The sequence below is a fragment of the Canis aureus genome, chromosome 25, assembly GCF_053574225.1.
Source record: "Canis aureus isolate CA01 chromosome 25, VMU_Caureus_v.1.0, whole genome shotgun sequence".
Lineage (NCBI taxonomy): Eukaryota > Metazoa > Chordata > Mammalia > Carnivora > Canidae > Canis > Canis aureus.
In genome coordinates this window covers 5,600,226-5,622,111 of record NC_135635.1, presented here as the reverse complement: position 1 = coordinate 5,622,111, position 21,886 = coordinate 5,600,226, and the positions used below count along the sequence as shown (strand labels likewise).

Genomic DNA, 21,886 nt, shown 5'->3' with positions numbered 1-21,886 from the left:
CCCACCCCCACTTCCCTTGCACCCATTTCGACACCTGATCCGGACCTGCAAAGCTGCCTTGGAACAGTCTGCTGTGATAGAAGAGGAGCACTAGTAATACTGCGAACAGAAGAAGATTCTTTTAAGTGGCCTCTGTCCTCAGTGTAAGAGAACACATAGCTCTTCCCTAAGACCTGAGCCAAAATTATTGCTTTTCTGGATTTCTTGGCCTTACTTCTTGGGTCTTTCAGAAAGAACTAGGCTAGTGGATAGCCACGCCGTGTCTCTGTCCCTTGTCCCCATCAATCCCTGGTGTATATATATTCACCACTCTCTTCCTCTTATCCCAGTCTATTTTCTCTCTTATTTTAGTGTGGAGAATAAACATGACCATATAATGTGAAGCCAAGAGGACCCTATTTAAAGATGGTGAGGAATGAGCTGAATAACAAGGAGCATATTTATAGCAAAGAGAGTCGTATATGTCCTGGGCTGTTGCTATTAAGGGTCTTTGCTCTGTTAAGCTGTGTTGGAAATGGCAGGAGACTCCTTCAGTTCTATTGAAGATTCTTAGATCAGGCCCTGTGATACTTCCACATGACTATTTCCCTTTCTTTTCCTAAAATTTTCACTTCACCAAGTCATGGCCCCACTTGACCCCACTTTGACCACTAAAATTATGCTTTGCACTCCTACCTTCACTAGCACCCCCAACCATACCAGCATGCCTTGTAAGATTCTACAGGAGGTCGAAATTCAGTATTCCTGAATTTCAGATCCTCTCGAGGTTGGGTCCTAGGTGTTACCAAGGATGGAAATGGTGACAGCCTAATAGGGTTAGCAGCAAGTACCATGGCATTTGAGTCAGAATGGATGAACGGGGGATGCCTGGATGGCTCAGTCTGTTAAGCATCTGCCTTCAGCTCTGGTCGTGATATCTAGGGGTCTGGAATTGAGCCCTGCATCAGGCTCCCTGCTCAGCAGGGAGTTGTGCGCGCTCTCTCTCTCTCTCTCTCAAATAAATAAAATAAAATAACTGGATGAATGGGACTGGAGAATCTCCCAGGCTTTCTATCCTTCACCTGTGTGGGGTCTGGAGTCTGCTACAGCACACTGAGTGCTTCCCACAGAGCAAACAGGAGCAGAGATAGGAGGGGTGCTGCGTAGCCAATTATTCAGTCACTGCCACTCCCCAACTTCCCAACCACTTGAAAGGCTAAAGGAAAAGAGCTCATCCAGAGCTGATGGAGGCCAAGAGGCCTCATCAGTCTTTCTCCCTCCCTCTGCCTGCCAGTGGAGCTAAGTAAAAGCTGAAATTGTAGCCACCCGCTCTGTGGGTTGCACACTCCCACTCTCGTCACTGACCCCAGGCCTGGGTCTGAGCCCAGCGCGTGTGCCGGGAGCAGGGGTGGGGAGGTGGGGGGGGGGTGTTGGCCTTGCTGACAAAATCCATTTGGAATTTCTCAAGGTTGTGGTTTGGGGCTTAAGTTTGCCACAGAGTGTGTCTGACGAAAGAGAAAGCTAGAGAGAGCCAAAGGGAATACAGAGGAAGGAAACAGGAAAAAGCTGAAATATTCTTGCTATTATACCATTGGAGATTCTCCCCCCTCTTTCTGAGTGTGAGAAATTCTTATTCTGGATGTTCCTTATCGTTATTCTTTCTCATATTCTATGTCCGTTCTAGCTGCATCCCTTCTCTGCCCTCCCACCCCCATACACCTCAGGCTCAGTCAGTGACTTAAGTAAAGATGATATTTCTTCCTGCTTCCATCAAATTTCCAAGCCCAGAATTCTCAAGTGGAAATTCAGGACATAAAATTTTCCCATATAGTACTGCCCTAACCCAACATTCCTCAAAATGTCCTTGCTACCTGAGTAGCAAAATCACCGATTTTGAGGGTACTTTGGGTAGCAGATATATCTATTACCTAGAAAAATAGAAACAACCATTTCTACATTCCCTGGCCAAGGAGATGACCTGTTAGAGGCAGCATCTTGCAACCCCACAAACAATCACTTGTATAGTTCTGAGTGTATCATGTCTATCCCTTTTCTGAATTGAATGATAATGGTTTGTTTTCAAAGACACTGAGCTATTAATAGATTGTAATTTTTAAAAATCTGTTTTCTGTAGTTTTGGTTATCTCCTAAAAGATGAAGGAATTATTTTACTAAGATTAAATGCAAAAGAGTTCTGAATAAGAAAGGACAAAATACACATGCAAATAATTCAATAGGAAAACATGCTGGTTTTGCTGGTTTCAAGAGCAAAACTTTTCCTTTTTGAGCATTAGCATCTATGCTCTCTTCACTTTTTTTTTAAGATTTTGTTTATTATGAATAATAATAGAGACACAGAGAGACACAGAGAGAGGCAGAGACATAGGCAGAAGGAGACATAGGAATAGGCTCCCTTGCAGGGAGCCTGATGTGGAACTCGATCCCAGGACTCTGGGATCATGACCTGAGCCAAAGGTAAATGCTCAACCACTGAGCCACCCAAGTGCCCCTGGCATCTCTTCTATATATTTCCCATTAGTCTTATATCTACTTCCTGAGTTCTCTGACTTGGAGTCATAAAGAAAAAAACACCTGCTCTTTTAGGTCCAGGCTTAATGTTGAGATACCTTCAGGATTTGAAATCTCCAGAACAGAGGTGGCCACGTGGTATAGTTCAGGGGTCAACAGAGTATAGCCAGAGAACCTAATCTCACCTGCAGTCCATTTTTGTGAATTGAGCCTTCTTGGACATAGTCACACCCATTCGTCTATGTGTGGTCTATGACTATTTTTGATTTATAACAACAGAGTTGAGGGACGCCTGGGTGGCTCAGTGATTGGGCGCCTGCCTTCAGCTGGGGTCGTGATCCCAGAATCCGGGATGGAGTCCCACATCGGGCTCCCTGCGAGGACCCTGTTTCTCCTTCTGCCTGTGTCTCTGATTCTCTCTCTTAGTCTGTGTGTGTCTCTCATGAATAAATAAATAAATTATTTAAAAAAATAACAGAGTTGAGTAATCATGGCCGAGTTGAGTAGTTGCAACAAAACCCACAAGCCTACTACGGTTGACCCATGAACAACCCAGGTTTGAACTGTGCAGGTCCACTTAATATGCACATTTTTAAAGGAACACTACCGTAAATGTATTTTACCTTATGATTTTCATAATAACATTTTCTTTTCCCTGGCTTATTTTATTGTAAGAATACAGTACATAAAACACATAGCATACAAATTATGTGTTAATCGACTGTTCATATTATCAGTAAGGCTTCTAGGCAACAGTAGGCTAGAAGTAGTTAAGTTCCAGAGAAGTTGAAAGTTATACACAGATTTTTGACTATATGGGGAGGGAAGCGCCCCAACCCCCTGATGTTGTTCAAGGGTCAGATATATACTATCAATCCCTTTGCAGGAAAAAAAAATGCCAACCCTTGTTCTAGGATAAGGACCAAGGTAAATTTTGGAGTTGAGGCACATAAAAAGTAAATTGGGCCTATGTTTGGATATCTAGCCCCTCACACCTAGAAGTATCTTCTGGTTTTTCACATTGAAAGTTGCCAACAAAATCACTGAGGACCACTTCAGATCCTTTGTGGAAACAGGCAGGATAGACATAAATAAAGTCATTGGGTGTATGAGAGTAGAATTCACCTGTAAAAGAAGTGATGGTCTAAGATTCCAACTGTGGGCAGAAATATAACCACCTGCATCCACTGGTCCAGTAGTTTAATTTATTTTAGTTACAAACAGAAACCAAGAGCAAGTCTCAGTACAATAAATTATCCATTCCCATCCCTCCTGCTAACAAACCAATAAGAGGCTCAGAGAGTCTTAGGTAAAACTCTTCCTCTGGAGGGTTCCATCTGAATGAGGGCCTGGGACAGTTTCCCTAAAGGCCTAGACAAACAACTCTTGAGGACTCAGGGGAGAGCTCCCCCTACCCCCAGTACTCTGTCCCTTCCCAAAGAAAAACCTCTCTATCACTGTCTCCTATTACCCCACAAGACGGGGCCCAGGCTTCTGTAGAGGCGTCTGGGAACAGCAGGTAGGAATGAGTGGTCTCCCTGGATACAGGCCTTATGGCTCCCCCACAACGCCTGGGGCTGTGCCTCCAAGGAGAAGAGTGGTCAAACTATGGGGACGCCCCACCCAGAAGGAGCATGAACCAGAGCTAAGGGGACCTCAGGGTTGGAGAGAGGGGGGCAATACAGTGCATTTCATCTTAGTTCATTTCTGGTGCTTAAGGAGCAGAACACGAGTGACAGTTTTCCCTCCAAGGCCCTCCTACTGCGGGGAGGGGAGAAGGCTGCACACCACAGACTCTGCCTGCCTGACCCCCACCACCCCCAAAGCTGCTTCCAGGTAGATACTTTGAGCTTCTAGGAGCCAAGATTGACCCTGGACAGAAATCGGAGCAAAGAGCTGAAAGGCGCTCCTCCCCTCGGCCAGCCCTGTGGTGAAGCGGGCCTCACTTACACACGTTGACCCACTCCGTGACCTTGCACTCCTCGCACAGCACATAGCAGCACCAGTGGAAGCGGCAGTGACAGCGCTCAACTCGTGTCTGCCGGAGCATGTTGTGCCCACGGCCGCAGCACAGGCTGCCACAGCCATCGAGCAGCCGGCTGGTCTTGTTGCAGGCCCGGCCCCGAGTGCCGGGGGAGCCCACGGTAGGGTCTCGCTCGCAGAAGTCCGGAGACTTCTCGAAGTAAACCAGCTCTCCTGAGAGGCGGCGGGGACGCAGGCGGGGCTGGAAGGCTCCGGAGTTGCGGTTGTGGGTATCGATGAAGATGGCCCGACCCAGCCGCTCCCTCAGGGCTGCCCCCACTGCCCGGAACTCTGGGGCCGCCCTCCAGCACGTCTTGAACTGGCAGCTGCCCGACGTGCCGTGGCACTTGCATTTCCGCTTCAGGTTTTCAGTTACCACCTAGAGCATCAGAGGGGGGAGAGGTGAAGGAGGTGGCAGCAAAGGGGCAGAGCACAGAGGCACAGGAGAGAGCACAGGGAGCGACAAACATAGGCAAGAATGACCACGGAGTATCAGGAAAGAAAGGGCACCGCGGGGCTGCCTAATAGCTCAACTGTCTCATCTTCTGGTTGGAGAACTGAAGCCAGAACAGAGTGATTCGCCCATCTTTAAGCACTAGCTGGTAACAGAGACTCAGCTCAGGCAACTAGCTGGTAGCAGAAGTCAACTCCAGCTGTCCTGACTCCCAGTCCAGTGCTCTTTCCAGAGTGAGCACTGAGATGAGCACTCCTTCTGGGGGAAGGCAGCTGTGATAATAGCTACCACGCAATGAGCACCTGCCAAGGACTAGGCACTCTGCCGAGCGCCCTATTTACTAGCTCACTCTTAATGACACTGTAAGCTAGATACCATTAGACTCTTTTTACAGATGCAAAACTGAGGTTAAGTGACTTGCTTGAGGTCATCCAGACGGTGAGCGGCAATCCCCCACCACATCTCATCCTCTTTACTCTGCTGTGCCTCTTCAACTCTAACCAGGCCTCAAAAGCTAAGGAGACCCAGGACAAGTTGCACACACATACCTGTCGCCCCACCCTGTTGTTGTGGATTCGCATTCTTGCCTGGATGTCCCGGGGAGCTTCCCTGGAATCCAAGAAATCCCGAGAGAACTTCTCTCCAAAGTCCATGTCATGGTTACAGCCACCCCATTCCCATGTGTCCTGGGGGCCAGGGCTGGGACCTGAGCCGGGGCCAGGGCTGGGCAGGGAGTGGGGGAAACTCTTGCCCCGGGACAGAGCCTGCAGCTGCAGCAGCTTGGCCCTCAGCCGGTCCTGCTCACCACTGCCCTTCCAGCCGCAGCCGCAGCTCACTAGCCTGCCCAGGCTGCAGGCCGTGGCGACCGCGTGCATGACCCCTGCCGCCAGCATGGAGAAGGAAAAAGCACTCTCACGGAAACCTGGGAATAAAAAGGGTGTGACGGGGGATAAGGTTGACAGGCAGCTGAGAGGAGGGAGGTGGAAGGAAATAAGAAGCCACCCTCCAATTCCAGGAATTCCTAACTGAATCCTGACCCTGCCATTTACCAGCTGCGTAATTTGGGAGAAAGTCACAGAGATGGAAGGGAATGGAAGCACTGGAGCCTCAGTTTCCTCATTTATTAAGGGAGGGGCTGGACTAAGATGATCTCTGAGGCCCATCCTCCATTCCATAAGTCTGGGATTTTCGGGTGCAGATGAAAGAGTTAGCTGGAGGGCAAGACCCCTGGGGTTGGCAGGTGCCTGAGAGGGAGTCCCCGAGGTCTTTGAAGAAGTGTTCAGAGTTCTACATCTGAAAGCCTTAGAAATTCCCCAGCCCAGCAGGGAGCTTGGGTGGTGGGGTGGAAGCAGAGACGTGGGTGGGGGGGGGCGGGTTCTTTTCGGTACTTTTAACCAACCTTCCTCTACCACCAACACCCCCAGAGCACTAGAGCCATGGAGCTGTCCTCCTCCTTTCCAGCTTCTAGTTTTATATTTGCCCTTTAAGACTGCCCTTTATGGTTATCCTAACCTGCTATTACTCTCTAAAATGCTGGGAGGGGGAGAGGAGTGGGGGTGATTTTTCCCTAAGCCCCTTCTAAAATGTTGGCTTCTTTGTTACATTTTGGGGGTCACAGAGCCTCAAGATGAGAAGCCTTTCCCATGCTTCTTGTGTAGGTATCAAAGCCTTTCCCTGCACCAGGCCCTATAGAGAAGGAGGGGGTCCCTCACTTCCTTTTGGGTAGGGGTTCTCCTGGAGCCCTGAGAGGATGAGAGACACACCTCTTTAGGGGCCAGGCCTCTCCCACCCCAGGATGCAGGGCTTCTGGCCCAGCCTCCCAATCCCCCCCAACCTCAACCCTCCAGGGGTGAAGCTGTTTGCACAAGTCTTGGGAATTCCCCCGCAGATGGCAGCTGCCTATTAACCCCGTAGTCCCTGAAGTACTGCCCCCACCCTTGAGCTGAGCCCAGAATGGATCTTTACTCCTCCAGGGAGGAAACTTGGGCATGGCCTGGCAAGAGGCAAGGATGCCTTCCAGACCATACCTCCCAGACCAGACCAGCAGTGACCTGTTCTTCGCCCCTCCAGCCGTTCCTCACCTGCTCAGGTGAGAGCCACCTGGGGCCCCCACAGCACAGAGGAGGGGGCTGCTCCCCGGCTTCAAAGCCATCAGGGTCTTTGTTCCCAGCCTCTGCTCCTGGGAACCCCAGCAATTAGGGGAGTAGGTTTAACCCTTAAACGGTTGGGGGCGTCACCCCACCCCCGCGGAGGCTCTGGGGACACCAGCCTGGGCTTGTCCAGAAGAGGGAGGGGGGAGGAAATTGGGGGAGGGAATGGGGGGTGCTTTTGAAGCTTCCAGGGCTGGGGGCATCTCTTACTCGCAGGTGCAACCCAGATCGAGCCTGGTGGAGGCAGGAAAGGGGGGCCTAGGGTAGGAGAGCAGCGACCCAGCTGCCTTGCCGGCAGCACGCAGGTGGAAGTGAGGCGCGGGGGCCCAGACGGGTGGCCGAGCCCAGCTCGGCGGCTCCCGGGGGGGAATTCCCGGGGAGGCCCCGCCCGGAGTCGTGAACCGGCCCCTTCCCGCCTCCGCTCGCCTCGGCCTGCCCCGCACCCCGGCCCGGCGGCGCTCACCGCGCTTGAGGATGGCGCTGTGGTGCGGCAGGCGGCCGCCGCCCTCGAGCGCCGAGCAGTTCCAGCGCTGGTCGCGCAGCTGGTGCTGACACTCGTGGACCGCGATGTGCAGGCCCTGAAGCGCGGATGCCGTCACGTCGGGGCTGCGCAGGCAGAGGCCCAGCTGCCGCTTGCTCAGGCCCGACAGCGTCAGGCACACGGTGTTGGCGGTCAGCGGCGGCTCCCCGGGCAGCTTCAGGCCCAGGATCTCATTGCTGAGGGCCCTGGGAACGCAGAGGGCGGTTGGGGGGTGTGGTCCCGGCCTCGCGCCCCCTCCGCGCCTCCCGTCCTGGGTCTGTGCTTTCAGCCTAGGGCTCCCTCGCAGGCTGGGTGACGGGGGAGCTGCTCACCGACTGCACAGCGCCAGGAGCAGGAGACCCGCGAAGCCCGAGGGCGGAGGCCGCGGCCGGGGCTCCTCCGGCATGTCGAAGCCCAGGCCCGGAGGCCCCGGTGGGCGGATGGATCAGGGCCTGCGGGACAGGGAGACTTGGGGGCTTCGGCATGGGCGGGGGACTGGCCCGGGGCAACCAAGGATCCTATCTCACCAGTGCCACCCCAGGGACCCTTCTCATCGCTCCCTCCCTGAGCGAAACAGTAGGAATCATCCTTGTGCCTGGACCCTGGAGGAAGAGACTCGGTGTGTAGCTGCGGCTTATGCAAGAGCCCCTGGGGCTGGACCCCGCCAGACACAATGCCGGGCACACAGACACACTCACGTGCAAACTCAGACAGACTGACTCACAAACGCCACTCCACCATCTTGCCCCTGCTCCCCCTTGGAGGGCCCCACGACTGGCTTCCCTCGCCCAGCAGAGCCTCCTCTGGGGGCCGGGGGGCGGGACTGGGGGCCGGGTGGGAAGGGGGTTCTGCACCACCTACAGCTGGAGCGATGGGGGGGGGGGTCACCTCCAGGTGCCGTCGAGGGCAGGAGCCTCCGCCAGAGGGGTGGGGGAATGGGCTCCCGACCCTGCTCTACCCACTTTTTCCGCAGTCGGGAGAGAGGGGAGGCTCCAGGTGCGCCAGACAGGGAGGGGACCTGCTTCCCGCCTGAAAGGGACGCGGCGCAGGCTGAGTCCTCTTCCTCCTCGGCCACCTTTCCTAACCAGCGCTGCCCGTCTGGTCCCCTCAAGGTGCCAGCCTCGGTCCCCACCCCTTTGCTCTCAGGTCCACTGCCCCTCGGATGTGGGGTACTCCTTTATGTGCTGTCCCTCTCTCTGGCAGCAGCCCCGCGTCTCCGAGCCCCGGTGGGCGGGTGCGTGTCTGTCCGTCCGCCTACCCGTGTGCCTCTCGCGGCCCCGCGTGCGCGTCCCTGCCCTCCCCGCTTTCCCGGCTCCGATTACCTCCAGCTGCTCTGGCGCGAGGTCGCCACCGGAGGGATGGGTCGCCGGGGCTCGGGCGTCTCAAACGGTGGGGAGACGGCGCTGGGTCCTGCCCCCTCGGCAGAGCCGCATTCTTCCAGGGCAGGGCCACTCCTCTCCGCCGCTTTCCCCAGCGCCGCCGCAGCCTCCGGGAGGAAGGGAGGGAGCGAGGGAGGGAGGGAGCGATCGAGAAAGCCAGCGAGCGGTCTCGCAAGGACCTGGGGGCTCCGGCTCCGCTCGCCTCGCGCCGAGCTCCCCCTTGGCTCTGCGGCGGCTGACAGAGCTGCGGCCCCTCCCCGAGCCCCGGGCATCCCCACCCCGCTCCGCGCACCCCCCGCCTTGACCCGGGGAGCGCAGGCGCTCCCCCTCCTCCCAGCCTACACACACACCCTCTCCCCCGACGCCTGGGTTCGCGCTCGGCCCCACTGAAGGGGGTGGTGACCAGAGCGCCTCTCACCTGCTCCGGGTAGCCAAGTCCGCAAGGCGGGTGCGGTGACCCCGACCAGGGAAACGGGACCCTGGTCCCACGTGGTCATTTCTCTTTGCCTCAGTTTCCCCGCCGAGAGCTGAATGGCAGGAGAATGCCTTTGACAAGATGAAGACGGAGCTGCGGGGCAACTTTCCTCCTTGGACAGTGTTGTGCAGAGCCCTCTGCGAGAGCGCGCCGCAGGGCACGCAGAGCCAGCAGGCAAAGCTCCCTTCTGGGTGGCTTGGCTTCCACCCACCTCTAAGCTCTGCGCCTGCCCCTTGGGAGGGGTCAGACTTGGCCTCAGAGCTTGGTCCTAGCAGAGGCTCCGGTAGCCCCAAAGATCTCCAGCCTTCTATGCTTCCCTTGGCTGATAGGGCATACTTGCCCGCAGAGTTCTCCTGCCCTTCCTGGGAACCCCAGGTCTGCACTTGGAGTGGCCCATATTCCTGCTCCAGGCTTTCAGACTTGCTTTACATGGAATAAGGAGGGCCTTGGGATCCCCAACCAAGCTCAGCCTAGGGATAGCCAAGGAAAGAGCCTGATCTTGGGGTGCACACACCAGGGCAAGCCACCTTAGGGAGCTCCAGTGGCACTGAAGGGGTTAGGCGCCACTGCGCTCCTGCCTGACTCACCCACCCAGCTCTAACCACTGCGGGCTATTTTTGCCAGAGAGGGGCCCCAGGCTTCCCAGCCGCCCCCCGCCCCTGCCAGACCGCAGCCCAAGGCACGACTGGCCCCGCGCGCCCGAGGCTGGCACGTTGACTCAGAGACAGGCCCCCTGGGGAAGCAGAGCCATGGGGCGAAACCCACAGCCACAGTCATCTCTTCCTTGGTGGTGGCTATGCAGCTCTTCTGGGCAGTCAGCCTCCAGCCTGTGCTGCTGCAGGGGCTGCCCTGTGCTGCAGGGGGCACTGCTGTCTAGGGGGCAGAGCAGGCTGAGAGATATCAGTGACTTTCTTCCGCCAGCATGTTATTTATTGACCACCCTTGTGTACCAGGTCTTTAGCAGGCCGGAGAGGTAAAAGTGCCATGGTTCCCGACACTGGACAGCTCTGACCAGAGAGGGTTGCTTTCCCTTGCTTTCTCACCTCTGGGGGCAGAGGAGGAAGAGAAATAGCCCTCAGACTCCTGTCTCTCCTTCCTGTTTAGACGCCAAGATCCAAACCATGTGTGGCTTTTGAGGCCACCGGGATCTGTAAGCTGTATCTCAGGAGTTTTCATCCTTACACCTGGATTCAGTGATCGTTGCCAGCGTCCTTGCCCTTCTTCCTGCATGTCAGCCTGGGACTCCACTCAGGTCCTGGAGGAAGGGGATGAGGTTTCCTATGCCCCTCTTCTCCCACAGGCATTTGTATCTCTCCCTATGTCTCTGGGTCTCCCTCGGGGTTCCGATTGTTACTTCCGATTCTACCCTTGTCAAGCTATAGAACAGTCAGGTGCCAAGGAGGACCAGGGTCAGAACTACTACCATAGACTCCAACTTCTCAGTGAATCCAGGGCTCCCCAAGCTGGTCTGTCCCAAATCCAAGGACCCACAGTCCTGTTCCCTCTCCATGCAGAAGCCCGGCTCTGGGAAGGGAGGCCACAGGCAGGCAGACTGGGTGGCCTGAACTGGCCCCCAGTGCCCTTGGCCCGACCGGCTGGCCTGAGCACTGACCCGCAGGCGGCTGGAGGGTGGTGGAGCAGGCGGGGTCTGGAGAGGGCTGTGGGTACACACCCATTGCCTAATACCCCAAGCACGCGGCCAGCTCCAGGAAAGAGGAGGGGCGGGAACCAGAGAGACCTTGACAGGGGTTGGGGCCATGACTGGAGGGGGAAAGTGAGGGGCTGTCATTACTTTGGGGAGGGAGTGGGAGCAAGCTGGTCCCCCTGCCCCTCGATGAGAAGACTGGAGGGCTGCCTTCCCACCATGGGGACAGAGGGTGTAGCATGAACAATCTGGGAAGAGCACTGGGGCCCTGGAGGGCGGGGGTCAAAGAAAAGAGTGGGGGCCCCGGGAGATTGGGGGATCGAGCAACTGAGGCGGTGGCTAAAGCAGAGCAAAGCCTCGGGAACCACCTCCTCCTCCTCCCCTCATGTTTGCCTTGGCCCGGGGTCCCGGGTGACTCATCTATTGCTGAGCCGCTGATAGGGGCGGCCAAGCTCGGGGAACCCAAATTATAGGCCCAAGAGGGATGGATGCGCCCTCAGCGGTGAGCTCAGCTGTGCTGCCCACCCTCCGCCTCTCACGCCTACTGCTGCAGCACCGTAGGCCACCACCCGGAGGCACCAAAGGGTCCACCGCCCCAGTGCACTGGACTCTCAGGGGAAACCCCCAACGGTTGAGCTGTTAGCACCAACAAATTTGTGGAATTATCATAGACAGAACTTTGCCCCCCTCTCTACCAGAGGCTGATGCCTTCCCAGCACAAGGAGGCAGTGCCGCCTGCTGGTGCTTCAAAGGATGGTAGGTTCCTCTGCCTACAAACTCTCAGCCCTGGTCCCCTGCCTTCTCCCCACACCCCAATGACAAGGTAAAGCCCCTTTCCCCTCCGACGTCTCTCTCCTGTCCCTATTTCAGAGAGGTGATTTGCTACTGATTTTCTACTCCAAGCCTTTAAAGTTATCCGTGGTCAAAAATGATAGAAAAATAGAAAAAGAAAGGGGGACCTGGATGGTTTAGTGGTCGAGTGTCTGCCTTTGGCTCGGATCGTGATCCTCGGGTCCTGGGATTGAGTCCTGCATGGGGCTCCTCCAGGGAGCCTTCTTCTCCCTCTGTCTATATCCCTGCCTCTCTCTGTGTGTGTCTCTCATGAATAAATAACATTTTTTGAAAAAGAAAAATAGAGCAAGGTAAAGGACATAGGTAGCAGGGTTCTATTTTATATAAGGAGATGAAAAAAGAAGGTGAGAGAGCAAACCCATGGAGATATCTAAGGAAGGGCATTCCAGAACACAGAAAAGCAGGTGCAAGGATATTGAGACAGGAACTTGCTTGGTTCAGAAAATTAGCAAACAGGCCAGTGTAGTCAAAGGGAGGAACTCACAGGGGAATGAGTGGTAGACAATGAAGTTAGGGGATGAAGAAGGAGCAGGGTCTGATCATACAGGGCCATGTAGGCCACTGTAAAGATGTTGCCTTTTTCTTGAAGTGAGATAGGCAATCACTGGAAAACTTGGAGTAGAGGAATAAAATGATCTGACTTCTGTTCTAGAAAGCATGGTTCTGGGGACACCTGGGTGGCTCAGTGGTTGAGCATCTGCTTTCAGTACAAGGCGTGATCCTGGGTCCGGGATCAAATCCCACATGGGGCTCCCTGCAAGGAGCCTGCTTCTCCCTCTGCCTGTGTCTATGCCTCTATCTGTGTCTCTCATGAATAAATAAATAAAATCTTAAAAAAAAAATAGAAAGCATGGCTCTGGCTGCCATGTGGAGAAGAGATTGTTGGGGGCAAAGGTAGGAGTAGGGAGAGCTGGCAGTATTGAGAGAGAGAGAGAGTAAGAGAGAGAGGATGGTGGCTATGACCAACACTGTAGCAGCAGTAGGGTAAGAATGGGTCTGGGTCTGCATATATTTTAAAGACAGAAGGACAGGATTTGTTGATGGACTTGTCACAGAGTACAAGAGGACAGATGGATCAAGGGTGACTCTAAAATTCTTGTCCTTAGAAACTGAAAGGATGGAGGTGCCCTTTACTGAGATGGGATGACCAAAGAAAGAGCAGGTTAAAATGGGGAAGAATGCGGCATTGTTTTGAACATGTACATTTGGAGATGCTTGTTCTAGTGTCAGAGTTCAGGGCCAGAGGTATGAATTCAGGAATGTGAGACTACATAGTTTACCAAGAGACTGAATGTAGACTGAGAAGAAACTCTAGATTGAATTGGGGTCCACTCTGAAGCTTAGAAGTTGGGTACACAGCGTGGAGCCAGATAAGGAGAATGAGAAGGAGAGCAGCTAGGGAGGTAGGAATGGGGTTCTATAAACCAAATGAGAAAGTATTTCAAGAAGGAGAAAGTGTTCAATTCTGTCTGCTGTTCCTTGATGGTGGATTAAGATGAGAACCAAGAATTGACTACAGAACACCACAGAGGTCATGGATGATCTTGATGAGGATGTGTAGCAGATTCAAAGATGTGATATGAGTGGAAAGAGAGAATAAAGAAAAGATATTGGTGCTAGTGATTAAAGCAACCTTTTTGAGCTTTGCCATCAAAGAGAGTACAGAAATGGGGCAATCTTGGGAGGTAATGTGGGGTCAAATGAAGCTTTGGCGATTTTAGATGGGAAATATTACAGCATTTTGCATGCCAATGGCTATGATCCAGTACTGAAGATGCAGGAAAGAAACAGGACAACAGACAGACTGATGATCTGATCTAAGTAGAAATTTGGACCAGTCACGCGCAGTGTGACCCAGACTTAGAGACCTCCCCTCCCACTCTTCCCCACTACTCCTGGTGGGTGGAATGGTGAAACAAAAGATACCGGCTCCTTCTTTTCTTTCTTTCCACCTCTGCTTGTCACCAATGGCCACAGACAGGGCTTCCTGTCTTCCAGTGCATCTCCAACCTCCATGGGGTTTTATCAGCCCACAGGCCAAAAGACATGACCCAGGCCCCAGGGGGGAATAAACCCCGAAGGGAAGAAGGACAAGCTGCCCATCATTGTCTATTTACTTGAGCCATGTGTACTGGGTGCCCTCTGGAGAGATTGCTGGCTTCTGGAGCTGGGGAGGATGCTGGGCCAGTATAACCTTGTCCCTCAGGGTCGAAGCCCTGGAGGGGCCAGGTACAGTGGATGGGGTAATAGGCCTGGGAAGGATGCTGCCCTCAAAAATAACCTCCATCTGGCTTCATTTGGGTTAATCAGCATCTCATTTAAAATGGAAGTGCCCCAGGAAGACTAAGCTTACCAGACAGGTATTCCTTTTTTTTTTTTTTTTTTTTCAGACAGGTATTCCTTAGAGTGATTTTCCCATCTTGAAGAGGATACTTGGTCATTTCTGAGACTTGGAATTCTTTAGAATCAGACCTGTGTACATACTCAGAAGGTACCCTGAAGGCAGAGGAGATGAAAAAGAGAGGGAGACAGAAAGATCTAAAGATCATTTTTATTTATCTGTCAGTTTGACAAGGGCCTATAGCCTGCTACTGCCGCATACTCAGAAAGAGCTCATAAGGTAGAAAGAGCATGGGCTTTGAGTCACAAGGATCTGAGTTTTAATCTGGATCTACCACTTATTCAGTTTTGTTTTGTTTTTAAGATTCATTGGGGGCACCTGGGTGGCTCAGTCAGTTGAGTGTCTGCCTTTAGCCCAGGTCATGATCTCAGGGTCTCGGGGTCCCAGGATAGAGCCCTGGATCTCCCTATTCAGTGAGGAGTCTGCTTCACCCTCTCCCTCTGCCTCTCCCCTCCCCTCCCCTCCCTGCTTCTGCTCTCTCTTGTGCTCTTTCTCTATCTTAAAAAAATTATTATTTATTTGACAAAGAGAGAGAGCGCACTCAGGGAGAGAGACCAGAAGGGGAGGGAGAAAGAGAGGGAGAGAAACAGACATTCCACTGCACAGTTTAGCCTGATGGAGGGCTCTATCTCACAATCTCACTGAGATCATGACCTGAGCTGAGATCAAGAGTTGGATGCTTAACTAACTGAGCCACCCAGGTGCCCCTCCCCATTTATTCGTTTTCTAAAGATTTTATTTTTAAGTTATCTCTACCCTAATGTGGGGTTCCAACTTACAACCCCAAGATCAAGAGTCAGCATGCTCCACTGATTGAGCCAGCTAGATGCCCCCATTTATTCATGTATTAGCCGTGTGGACCTCTGACAGCTTCCTAATCTACTTTTTCCTCTGTAAAATGAGAGAGAGAGAGAGACAGAGACAGAGAGAGACAGAGAGGGAGCGCAGAGATGTTAAAGAGGAGATCTCTCCTTCCAGGGGCCATCTGTGTGTGGTGGTGGGGCACTATGACCAGGCTGGCAGGGCTCCCTATGCCCCATATGGGGAACAGCAGCCACATCTTCAATGGGAGGTCAGGGTAGCCTTGAGGCTGAGCTGGAGTCCCTGGGAGAAAAGAGAAAACCGTACAATGGAGGCGATGCTTGCAAGCATTTTGGGTGTCTCAATGCGGTAAGAGTGGAAAGAGCCAGAATTTTGGAGAAAGAAAGAAACTCGACAGAAAAGTCCAAAAAGGAGCAGACATGTGGAGGGACAAGCTCTCTGTTCCGGGTTCAGGTCAGCCAGGAGCTCTTCTCTTCCCAGCCCTCCTGCACCCAAACACACACCTGTCATCTACTCCACTGCCCTTCCTGAGCCTAATCCTCAGAGATTCACCCACTCCAGGCCTTGTCCATCTTGATGCTGCCTTGGTTGCAGACTCAGGCCCTTCCCCTAGGGACAGGCACAGGTTGACACATCCCACGGGTGATGCACCATAGGATGACACAAGGTATACACGGGGAGAGTGACACATATATGCATATTTAATCTCCCCACGCACACATACTCATCCACCCATCCACCCGCCTCCACACACAGTTCCAGACACTCTATCCCTCAATCTTCTGGGTCTTTCCTGACGGTAGCTGCCACCCCCTTCCCCACACATAGATGATGCACTGTCCTGGGTGGTGGCTGCGACAGGATGACTGGATGGATCCCTTCTGACCTGAGCGCATTCCAAGATTCTTTGGAAAGGTTCCTAGCATTCCTCCTCAAAACACGGAGCTCCCCTACCTGAGGACACACCTGAATGTGCACCCTCACAACACACTCCCACTTCTCATATGCATTCACATTTGCATTGTCCCACTTGTACACACACATGCACACACACACACACACACACAGTCACTCGTGCGCTCCTTCCAGCCCACAAACACAGCCTTCCGCTGCTCCCGGTTTCTCCCCAGGGCAGACCCCGGGGTGGGGGGGTGTTCATGACCCCACTCGCACCCTTGGGCCGTCCAGCCGTCGGGGGTGGGGGGGTTCCTGGGCAGGAGGCGTCTCCCCGGAGTCGCTGCCCAGAACAGGCGGCTTCCCTCCCCCACTCAGGAGTAGGGGGAGAGGGGACGCCGGCGGGGCCCCGGGTGACGTCGAGGGGCAGCCCCACAGCGGCTGGTGGCCAGGCGAGGCGGCTGGGCTCGCGGCGACTCTCCCCGTGGCACACGGTCGCCGCGCCCCCTGGCGGACGACGCTGGTCCCCGACGGGCTCGGGACGCGAGGAGGAGTGAGGCGGGCGCGCGTGGGAGGGCGTCCCAAGGGGAGGGGTCGGCGGCCAGTGCAGGCCCGGAGGCGGGAGCCACCGGGCAGGGGGCGGGGGTGAGCCCCGACGGCCAGCCCGTCAGCTCGCGCCTCAGACGGGCGGGAGCCACGGCCCCGCTCGCTGCCCATTGTCTGCGCCCCCGACCGGTGCGCCCTGGTGCCACAGTGCGGCCCGGCGGGGCGGCCTCCCCGCGTCACTTCAGCCAGCGCCGCAACTATAAGAGGCGGTGCCGCCCGCCGTGGCTGCCTCAGCCCACCAGCTGGGACCGCGAGCCATGCTGCCCGCCGCCCGCCCCCGGGGCTGGTAGAGCCAGACTGCGGACTCTCGCCACCGCCGCCACCGCCGCGTCCCGTCCCACGTCGCGGGCAGCCGCCAAGGCCGCCCCACTCCAGCGCAGAGCGGGCGAGGCCGGGCAGGCCATGGGGCACTGGGCGCTGCTGCCCGGCGGGGTTTCTGCTGCGCTCTTGCTGGCGCTGGCCGCTCTGCCCGCAGCCCTGGCCGCCAACAGCAGCGGCCGATGGTGGTAAGTGAGCTGGTGCGGGGTCGCCGCCGGTGCCGGGGCCGGTGCCGGGGCCGGGGCCGGGGCGCAGAGCCAGCGGCCAGCCCCAGCCAGCTCCCACGCTCCGGGATCCGTCCGCAGACAGGCTCCCTCCACCGCACGGACTTCCCTCCGAGACACCGAGGGGCGCTCTGGAGCGGAGCCGCTCCCGGGAAATCTAGTTCCGACGAGGTGGGGTGAATGGTCCGCCCGCCGCGCGGCCCACGATTCTGCAGGCGGGGAGCCCACTCCCGTCTAGCACCGCCCTTCCTCGCTGAGCCCCAAACCCAGCCTCACGCTGGTAGCCACACCACAGGTTTCCCTGCCTCGGGAAGCCAAGGGCCAGGCCAGCGCCCAGAAAGGAGGCAAGAAGAGGGTGGGACTCCTGAGCATTTCACGCCTTGGGTGGGCATGCACTCCAGGCCGGGATTTCCTCGCCCAAGCTGCCCGGAAGCAGTCTCCCAGGGCCAAGGTGGACATCTCGCCTGCAGGTTTCCCATGCCTCCCCTGTCCCTGTCCGGTCCCCACAAAACTCTGCACGCCCATCCCTTCCAGACCACTGAGCCAGGGAGCGCAGAGTCTTTGCCTCATAACTGATCTCCTTTAGCTTTCTCGGGCAAATAACGCCAAGAAGAGGACAGGGTAGACACGACCTTTCTGCTTTAGAGTGCAGGTCCCCTTCCAGAGCCTGAGCCCCTGTCATGCATCTCACCAGGGGCATCGTGAACGTCGCCTCCTCCACGAACCTGCTGACCGACTCCAAGAGTCTGCAACTGGTGCTCGAGCCCAGTCTTCAGCTGCTGAGCCGCAAACAGCGGCGGCTGATCCGTCAGAACCCGGGGATCCTGCACAGCGTGAGCGGGGGGCTGCAGAGCGCGGTGCGAGAGTGCAAGTGGCAGTTCCGCAACCGCCGCTGGAACTGCCCCACGGCTTCGGGGCCCCACCTCTTCGGCAAGATCGTCAACCGAGGTGGGTACCCAGGAAGGCGACGCTTCCGGGACCAGGGCAACGCAGGGTCACCCGCAGGGCAGGGGCGGGCGAGTGCAGGGAAGAGGTCCCGGGCGCCCGCAGGGTCACACGGTCGAGCCGCCCAGAGTCTCATGCCCAGCGCCGGCTCCGGGCCGGACTCGTCCTACCGGGCGTTTTGCAGCCGCGCACCTCGGGCGCGAAGCTGAACTTTCCTGCGCCACTGCCCGAGCACAGGCGAGTTCCTGCTCGGGGCCGCTGGCCGCCACCGCTTCCCCGGCCTCTCCCGAAGGCGCCTGGGAAGCCGGTCTCTGCGACAGCGTCTTGCCTCCGGCCCGGCAAGGCTCGCATCGCAGGCACCGGCCGAAAGTTGGGGCTACGGAGAGGTCCTGGCAGCGCGAGTTCTCTGCTCCCCTCTTTTCGGTCTTTCTCTCTGGGGCCGCCCCGCTCCCACCGAGGAGCCAAGTGCGCCCCGATTGCCAGCGCGGACCGGGTTGCATGCCCACGCACGTGCTTTCTCCAGGAGACCCGCTTCCCGACGCGACCCTCCGCGGGCTCTCGGGTCGCTAAGGGCGGAGTCGGGGCGCCGGACGCCAGGGTCCCGAGCCCTCCGTTGAGGTTGCTGGCCGCACCCCGCGACACCTCCTCGCTCACCCCCGCTCCCTTCCCCCACAGGCTGTCGGGAAACCGCCTTTATCTTCGCCATCACCTCCGCCGGGGTTACCCATTCAGTGGCACGCTCCTGCTCAGAGGGCTCCATCGAGTCCTGCACGTGCGACTACCGGCGGCGCGGCCCCGGGGGCCCCGACTGGCACTGGGGGGGCTGCAGCGACAACATCGACTTCGGCCGCCTCTTCGGCAGGGAGTTTGTGGACTCCGGGGAGAAGGGGCGGGACCTGCGCTTCCTCATGAACCTTCACAACAACGAGGCGGGCCGCACGGTGAGCGGGCGTCGGGGGTTCCTCCTGGAAGCGGAGTGGCAGGGGCCTCCGGGGAGAAGCGGCCGGTGATGAGGCCAGGCGTCAGGGTCGGGAAGTAGGAGAGGACGTCCGGAGGGTGCAGGAGATTTGGAAGGGAAGGCCGAGAATGAAGAGAGCGGCCGCGGGCAGGTGAACGGAAGAGGCTAAAGTCCTGCACCCCCGGAATGTATGGCCTGCAGCCCCTCCAGGCTGGCAGGCCCGGGACCACCGTCGGGCGTGGAGCACAGTTGGGCCTGGTGGTGTCCGAATCCCGGCGCGACATCTCGCGCCTCCCGTCCCCTTCCTCCCTTCCGCCTTGGCTGAGGTCCTGGCAGGGTCCGGGAGGGGGCGGGATCGGGGTGGTGGCTCCGGCTCCGACGGTGCCCCGGACACCCCTTCTTCCCCCTTCCTCCCAGACGGTGTTCTCCGAGATGCGCCAGGAGTGCAAGTGCCACGGGATGTCGGGCTCGTGCACGGTGCGCACGTGCTGGATGCGGCTGCCCACGCTGCGCGCGGTGGGCGACGTGCTGCGCGACCGCTTCGATGGCGCCTCGCGCGTCCTCTATGGCAACCGCGGCAGCAACCGCGCCTCCCGGGCGGAGCTGCTGCGCCTGGAGCCCGAAGACCCCGCGCACAAGCCGCCCTCCCCCCACGACCTCGTCTACTTTGAGAAATCGCCCAATTTCTGCACCTACAGCGGACGCCTGGGGACGGCGGGCACGGCGGGGCGCGCCTGCAACAGCTCGTCGCCCGCGCTGGACGGCTGCGAGCTGCTCTGCTGCGGCCGGGGCCACCGCACGCGCACACAGCGCGTCACCGAGCGCTGCAACTGCACCTTCCACTGGTGCTGCCACGTCAGCTGCCGCAACTGCACGCACACGCGCGTACTGCACGAGTGTCTGTGACACGCTGCGCGGACTCGCCCCCGGGAGCGTTCTCCTCTCGCGCACCTCCCAACAGACCCCTCTGCGCCCCCAGCCAGTCCCTGCGGCCACACTCCCCGGGATTCCTGCCTCCGCGATCGTTTCTCCCACCTCCTCCTACCTGGGGACTCCTGAAACCACTCGCCTGGGCCGGCATGAACCCTCTTGCCATCCTGACGGACCTGCCCCGGACCTACCTCCCTCCCTCTCCCGGGAGACCCCTTGTTGCACTGCCCCCTGCTTGGCCAGGAGGTGAGAGAAGGATTCGCCGCCCCCCCCCACCCCCAACCTCGTGGGGTCAGCTTCTGACAGCGTGGCTCTACCCGCCAGTGACCTCCTCGCCCCTCTCCCTCCCCTTTATGGTCAGCTCTCCTCCCGCTCTTCCCATTCTCCTGCCAGGGCACAGACCCTGAACACACACCTGGGCACCAGGGCCTTTTTCTCCCCCTCTCCCACCCTCCAGCTGAACCGGGAGGTTCCAGGGTGAAAGGGCAGCTGTGGTGATGTGGAAGAGGAGGTTGGGGGACCCAGCAGAAGTACCCCCATTCTCCCAGCCTCTGTCATGGAACCATTGAACAGCTGTGAGCCATGCCTCCCTCGGCCACCTCCTACCCCTTCCTGTCCTGCCTCCTCATCAGTGTGTAAATAATTTGCACTGAATCGTGGATACAAAGCCACGAGTCTGGTTGTTGTAAATAAAACTATTTATTGTGCTGGGTTCCAGCCTGGCTTGCAGAGACGACTTCCACCCCAACCCAATCCCTCTCCCTTCTTTTCTCCTTTTGCTCTCCAGCGTTTTTTGATCTCTCTTCTCCTCTCCCCAATTTCTCAAAGATGCTGTTGCCTACCGGAATCAGTATTTCCTTCCAGTGTAGCTATTAGTGGCTCCTCGCCCCCACCAATGTAGTATCTTCCTCTGCAGAATAAAATCTCTATTTTTATCAATGACTTGGTGGCTTTTCCTTGAATCCAGAACGCACCATTGCTTACCTCTCTTAAACAAATAGGATGCGTTGTTGGGGGACTGGTTTCCTGGCCCTGCAAGAGGACCCTGAGATTCTGACCCTTGAATGACCTTAATGAGGCCACTGGGGCTCCAGGGCTCCAGAAGAACCTGGTCAGGAGCCAAGAGACCCTGCAGGATTCTTCTTCCTGTTCTAACACCAACTGGCTATGTGATATTGGGCAAGTCCTTAACTGCCTCAGTTTCTTCCCTTGTTGAACAGGGATTAAACAAACAAACTCTGAGCCTACCTCTCCTATCTGGAGTTGTGAAAATAGCCATAGCTGAGTGATAGCCATGACTGTGTTCTGAAAAGAAACCAAAGAAGAAAGAGAAATCCAAGCAGAGAAGGTGCTGCTGTAGAGCTTTTGGTCCTGGAAGCCTATCGACCTCAGCTGTGGTCAAGGCACGGGGCAGTGGGAAAGGCACTTCCCTCCCCAGGAGAAGAAAACACCTCCTTAGGACCCCAGCTCCCAACCTTGGGCTCAGGAGGATCCACGCGACATGATGGGCTCTAGTCCTGGACCCAAAAGCTCAGAGATGGGGGGGGGGGGAAGGGAGCAGGAGGGCCAGAATCCAAATAGAGGCTACAGCTTAAACCGATGTAACCAAAAAGAAACCCAAGTTGGTCCATATCCAAACCATTAAGAGCCCGAAGGAGGACTGTTATGAACAACACAGATATCTCCACGTGCACATTCCTGGGAGTGGGCAGGACTACGAATCCTGCCCACACCCTAAACCTATCTCTAACCCTAATCCTCTCCCCGTCCCTAGGTCTAGATC

General features: G+C 56.6%; 2 protein-coding genes across 4 annotated transcripts; one reads left to right on the top strand and one right to left on the bottom strand.

Annotated features, from left to right (window-relative positions):
- Positions 1–3,691: 3,691 nt before the first annotated feature.
- On the bottom strand, positions 3,692–19,749 carry WNT10B (Wnt family member 10B). Of its 2 annotated transcripts, XM_077870224.1 has the most exons (7): positions 17,962–19,745; positions 9,452–10,763; positions 8,977–9,140; positions 7,987–8,106; positions 7,598–7,860; positions 5,533–5,906; positions 3,692–4,909 (listed from the first exon to the last, which is right to left on the bottom strand). In XM_077870224.1, the coding sequence occupies exons 4-7, from the start codon at positions 8,058–8,060 to the stop codon at positions 4,451–4,453; spliced, it is 1,170 nt and encodes a 389-aa protein (XP_077726350.1). In that variant the 5' UTR covers positions 8,061–8,106; positions 8,977–9,140; positions 9,452–10,763; positions 17,962–19,745; the 3' UTR covers positions 3,692–4,450. The 2 variants fall into 2 exon arrangements, with proteins under 2 accessions (XP_077726350.1, XP_077726349.1); XM_077870223.1 differs by lacking the exon at positions 7,987–8,106 and having other exon boundaries at positions 8,977–10,763; positions 17,962–19,749.
- Positions 16,789–21,045, top strand: WNT1 (Wnt family member 1). 2 transcript variants are annotated; one of them, XM_077870226.1, is made up of 4 exons: positions 16,789–17,234; positions 17,965–18,218; positions 18,891–19,156; positions 19,591–21,045. In XM_077870226.1, the coding sequence occupies exons 1-4, from the start codon at positions 17,131–17,133 to the stop codon at positions 20,077–20,079; spliced, it is 1,113 nt and encodes a 370-aa protein (XP_077726352.1). In that variant the 5' UTR covers positions 16,789–17,130; the 3' UTR covers positions 20,080–21,045. The 2 variants fall into 2 exon arrangements, with proteins under 2 accessions (XP_077726352.1, XP_077726351.1); XM_077870225.1 differs by lacking the exon at positions 16,789–17,234 and adding an exon at positions 17,417–17,740.
- Positions 21,046–21,886: the final 841 nt, after the last annotated feature.